The sequence below is a fragment of the Cucurbita moschata genome, unplaced genomic scaffold (assembly GCF_002738365.1).
Source record: "Cucurbita moschata cultivar Rifu unplaced genomic scaffold, Cmos_1.0 Cmo_Scf00035, whole genome shotgun sequence".
NCBI lineage: Eukaryota > Viridiplantae > Streptophyta > Magnoliopsida > Cucurbitales > Cucurbitaceae > Cucurbita > Cucurbita moschata.
Window position 1 is genome coordinate 761,649 of NW_019268551.1, and position 5,704 is coordinate 767,352.

Consider the following 5,704-nt stretch of genomic DNA (forward strand, 5'->3'; position numbering starts at 1 on the left):
AAAAAAAAAAAAAAAAAAAAAAAAAAAAAAAAAAAAAAAAAAAAAAAAAAAAAAAAAAAAAAACACTAAGAACTGGAACCAAAGACCACGACGCTCATCAAAACACGAAAGAAGAACTCGCAGAGAAAGATTTAGATTCAACAGAACAGAACACAGTTAAATTCAAACCCAAGAAAGCTCTCGAAATTCTCGGAAATCTAGGGTTTAGTTCTTCCTCTAGGATTCTTCAAAGAAAAAGAATAACAACACGAAGAATGAAGCTTTGAAACAGAAGAAAATGGAAGCCGTGAAGCAAACGAGCCGAGGTAGGTATATATAGCTTCAACTAGGGCTAGGGGAAGAGGATGATGCAAGGGCAATGATAAAATAACCGACTCAAGTATATGGAGCTTTAAATCTATTCTCACCTACCAATTCTTTTAATTTTAATTACATTTTTTATTCCCAAAATATTTTAAAATATATATTTTTCTTCAAATTAATTGTTTTTTAAAAAGTCAAACTCATGACCGGTAGATGTTGGACTTTTCTTCATCTAACACCTTCCCTCGACCAAAGTACACCTCCCGAGATTTGATTCCTTTAAAGTCTTAGTCATTTTTTACTATGCTTTCGAGGAGGGTTGACTTCTTTTTCTTTTGGAGTTCTTGGTTTGAAATTTGAGGATTTACCAATTGGCACGACTAAGTTTAGGGCATGGCTCTAATACCATGTTAGACGAACACGACTCTCCACTATGGTATGATATTGTCCACTTTGAGCATAAGCTCTCATGGTTTTGCGAAGAATAGAATCGAAAGATATTTTAAAATTAATAAATATTTTGTATAATTTAATATTTTTTTGTTAAATTATAAATTTAGTAATTACTGTTTACTTCTAAACACGTAGCACATAGCTGGTATGAGAGGGAGAGCGGTGGTCATAGACGACGAAATTTAGCTGAAGTAAACCGCTCAACGATAATAGTCAATCGTGTCAACTAATTTGAATTGAAATTAAAATTTAAAAAATTGAAAAATTAAAAGAAGAAAAAAAAAAAGGGATTTAGGGGTGTGACCATTGCCATTGGTCAAAATGCAATCTTTGAATTTTTGGTACAAAAAGGGAAGTTTTTTCTTTTTTTGGTGTACTTTTTGGGCAACCAATAATTTAAATGTAAATAATTGTGATTTAGTTTTGATTAGCAAACTTTAATAATGTTGTTATTTAGTGTTTATAAGTTGACAAATAAGCTTAGTGCTATTAATTAAATGAATAATTAAAAGTTGTCCAAGCTCGGTAAGAATTAAGTATTGAATTATTATAAATTGCCTTATTAACTCTATAATTAGGCGGGGTAGGGTCGGGATGTCTTCTCCATCCCAATCCTTGCAAAATTCTCCACTTATTTTTATAAGGATTGAGGCCCGCAAGAAATTAGCAGAAACTCTGTTTATTTCAATTCAAAATATGATATCTATAATGAAAAAAAAAAAAGAACGCTTTGCATAGCTTTGATAATCTTAACCTACGTGAGTTAAATACACTCGCAATCTTCATATTAAAATGACTAGTTAATGATGAAATATAATAATCTAAATGAGTTACAATATAACCTGATCGCCCGTGTTAAAAACTAGCTTAAATGATAAACAGAAATTGAAATAGTGCATAAAATGAAATGTGCTATCTAGTAATTGAACTAAGTTCCATAAATTCAACTGAGTTCATCGACTTGAAGCTCAACTTTGCATAACATATAGGAAAAGACTTCAACATCTTCTAGAACTTCCTTTGACGAGCTCACGAGAGCTTGAATATAAGTGATTAAAGCTAGTGGTAGCTTCTTAGCTCTCGAGATATGATAATTTTCTGACCTTCGTTCGTATCACCATCAGTTTACGATGCTTTGGCAATATTATTTTACCGGTTTCGACACTATTAACACTTTCTGGTTACGTTGCTGGTAAGGAAACTTCAACTCTTGAAGAAGCATCAAACAGCAAGTAACTGGCTACATTTCTTAAACTCAGGGTTTCATGTAATCAAACAGTTGCTAAAAGGGTGACTTTTAAGCATCAAAATAACACACACCTAACATTATGCAACACCAAGAGAGGATTTCTTTTTGAGACAAAACAAAAAAGTCTATAAGGACTCGATTCAGAAATTTCAGGAGACAGATAATGTTATGATACTACAAATATGCTACCAAAACAGCAGAAAGATGTACAGATCATACCACCAGCAGATATCACAAATGTAGTTGGAATTTCAAACAAAATCGTGTTTCTAAGTTGCGTACCGAGCGATCAATCTGATGTTGAATCCGAGGGGATCTGTGATTCTTCAGGTTGGCTTTCAACAGTGTCTTCTTTTGGGGTTTCTGATTTAACAACAGTTCTTTCACTAAATTTTAGTCGAAGGGGTCTGCCCATCAGTTCCTGAGGAGAGAGAAGCTCAAGCATTTCAAATATGTAAGGAATGAAATGGAACATTACACCTGAAATTAGGTTGGGAATTTGGAGAAATTTGAACTTGTACAAAGCTAGTAGGGGTCAAAATGTTATTATCAGTAAGTTTTTAGCACTCATTTCTACGTCCAAAACATCGATGGATATATGTTTTTAATCAGTCAAGCTATACATAGGTTGACAAATTTTAAAATGCTCATCGACCCATTTCAGTGGATTTGGACCCAATATTGTAATTCTGGTACATTAACTTGCCTCACATTCCCATATTCCCAATCCTCGAGTTTCAAATATTTGAAACGTCTCACAACTATCTATTTACATAAACATATCATTCCAAAAAATGGACGGAAAGCAACCTATCCCAGCCTAGGGGCCTAGGAAATCCTATCTACCAAGAATCCAATGGTTGCCAGAAGTACGGTAGTTAGGAGCTCTTTCTCTCGTGCTAGTGCACCCTCCCTATTTTGAGTGGGTGCTCGCAAGGTCAAAGTCCAAAATAAGATTCTTTCCGAAGAAATATGGGTATCTTGGTTTGTTTGGGTAGCTAATCCATTGGTAGCCCAAAAAAGACAAAAACAAAAAGTTCTATAGATTAGAAACCAATGATATGGACATTTGAAGAGGGAATTGAAAGAATGATATTTAAAGGTAAGCATTAGTAGGTTTTCATTTTTTAAGGGTGTTCACTCAAACATGAATAATTTGCAAGATTAACCAACACTCATGGCCTATTTGAAATTTTATGAAGGGCGTAAAAAAGTGTTTTTAAGCATTTGAAAAGTCACTCCGAGTAGGTGGTCAATCACACAGAAGTTTATCTGTCAATAAGATCAGAGCAAGTAAATTACCTTCCCCTCCAATGAAGAAAGTGCAGTTTCTGCTTCCTCTCGAGTAGCAAAAGAAACAAAGCCATAGCCAGCAGATTTTCCAGAGGGGCTATCGAAGACAACCCTGGCTGCAATTGGGTTGAAGTTTTCAGAAAAGAATTCTCTGAGATTGGTGGATCTCGCCTTCCATGCAAGATTTGATACATAAAGCTTATGCACAGTCTCTCCAGGAGGTGGGCCTGGAGGTTTTGGTGGAGGAGGCTTCTTCAATCTCTTTGCAAACTCTACCTTTATAACTCTGCCTGATATTTCCTGCAGAAATATATGTTTTCATGGAACATATTAACGTGAAATATTTACCATGAACAGAACCTAGATATCTATGTTAGAAAGGGAAATGTTTGTGTATAGAGACAATATAAAGCAAAATGACTACAATGTATGTGAGGTCCACATCGGTTGGAGAGGGAAACGAAGCAGCCTTTATAAGGGTGTGGAAACCTCTCCCCAAGAGACGCGTTTTAAAAATCTTGAGGGGAAGCCCAAAAGGGAAAGTATAGAGAAGACAATATCTGTTAGCTGTGGGGTTGGACGGTTACAAATGGTATCAGAGCCAGACACCGGATGGTGTGCCAGCGAAGACGCTAGGCCTCGAAGGGGGGTGGATTGTGAGATTCCACATCAACTGGAGAGAGAGGAACGAGTGCTAGCGAGACGCTGGGGCCCAATAGAGGTGGATTGTGAGATCCCACGTCAGTTGGAGACGGGAACGAAACATTCTTTATAAGGGTGTGGAAACCTCTCCCTAGCAAACTCATTTTAAAATTTTTGAGAGGAAGCCTGTAAGGGAAAGCCCAAAGAAGATAATATCTGCTAACGGTGGACTTGGGAGGTTGTAATATATGTCATAATAGGAAGTAGTTATGATACCCTGAGTTTTTAGGACTTGTTTAATTAACTTCTTCAGAGCCAGAACTTCAAATGTTGTCCGACACTACATAACATTGATAATACTCAATAGAGATCTGTTTATATATTTGTAGACCACGTTAGATGATAAAGGATGTAGAAACTCTGTCCTCAAGATTTGACAGAATTAATCCTCTTTAACACATGCATCGCTTGTATTGAACAATTACCAATCGTTTAACCCTACAACATTTGGTATTAAAAATCTTCTAGAATATTAAGTCTTTAAGTAACTAACCAATATATTTCAAATTCATGAACTTAAAAGTATAAAGTTTCGCCGTAAAGATGAATCATAATTGACATATACTCATTTTATCTAAGTTCGTGGTTCAAATTTCTATACTCAAGTTTTGATTAATTAAACTATGATCAAACAAAGCTTTTGAACCAAAATTGATCTAGTGGCATTGAAACATGTGAAAAAGTAAAAGGAATCGGTTCAAACCCTATAGTAATCTGTGATCCAGTCCAACAACTTAACAGATATCAAAAGCGAAAAAAGGGACTTATGGAGGATTCCAAAAGTAGTTTTCAAGTGTTTAGCAAGTCTGAAGAGTATTATATATACCAAAATTCATATTGAAATATGGAATTTCAAAATTTCAGAACCAAACCTAACAAGCTATTGGTAGAATACCAGTAACAAATAGAACAGAATTCATTGGGGCAAACAACCAAACAGAAAGCGAGCAGAAATAGGTAGAAGAAAACGTACTTGAGAGTCAAATTTCTGAATAGCAGCTTGAGCTTCATCTGGTGAAGCCATAGTCACAAAGGCAAATCCCCTGCTCCTTCCATTTTTCTGCTTTATAATCTACAAGTAGAAACACATTCCAACACAAATTCATCAGATACAGAGACATTATCAGCACACACACACACACACACACACACACACAAAAGAACGAACAAAAGAAGAAGAAGAAGAAGAAGAAGAAGAAGAAGAAGAAGAAGAACCTCAACATCAGTGACAGTTCCGCATTGTCCAAACTGCTCCTTAATGTCGACGACAGAGAAAGACCAAGGCAAATTGAATATGTAAAGCTTTCTCTTCTGATTCACATCCTGATTTTCCTCCGAAGCTTCCTCCAAACTAACCTCTTGCACTGCGGAGCAAAAACGACCGCCGCCGCCGCGATTTCGCGATGGGTTTGTGAGAAAGAGGGGGAGAGGGGAAACGGCGGTTGTGGGATTGAAGGAAAGGAGAGGAGAGGAGAAGGAAATGCGAAGCTTAATGGCGGAGGGAAGTGTACGGATGGATAATTTCGAGGAAGAAGAAGAAGAAATGTATTGAGAGATAATTGGAATTGCAGATTCGAGCGTCGCCATTGTTTCGACTTCGAGGGCGAAGAACGTGGATAAGGCGATTGATATTACTGGGAAATTCTATATATTTCAAATATATATATATATATATATATATATATATATATATATATATATATT

The 5,704-nt window shown here is 35.9% G+C and overlaps 2 protein-coding genes across 2 annotated transcripts in view; both read right to left on the reverse strand.

The window, feature by feature from the left end:
• Nucleotides 1-333, reverse strand: part of LOC111431034 (inositol-tetrakisphosphate 1-kinase 1-like) — a 2,327-nt gene extending 1,994 nt beyond the window's left edge. The window contains exon 1 of the mRNA XM_023067525.1: nt 64-333. The gene's annotated coding sequence lies outside the window, so the exon portion shown is untranslated. The remainder of the gene's footprint in view (nt 1-63) is intronic.
• Nucleotides 334-2,035: 1,702 nt separating this feature from the next.
• Nucleotides 2,036-5,631, reverse strand: LOC111431035 (33 kDa ribonucleoprotein, chloroplastic). The gene is made up of 4 exons (XM_023067526.1): nt 5,216-5,631; nt 4,974-5,072; nt 3,308-3,598; nt 2,036-2,426 (listed from the first exon to the last, which is right to left on the reverse strand). Exons 1-4 carry the CDS (start codon nt 5,585-5,587, stop codon nt 2,295-2,297), a joined length of 894 nt encoding a protein of 297 aa, XP_022923294.1. The 5' UTR covers nt 5,588-5,631; the 3' UTR covers nt 2,036-2,294.
• Nucleotides 5,632-5,704: the final 73 nt, after the last annotated feature.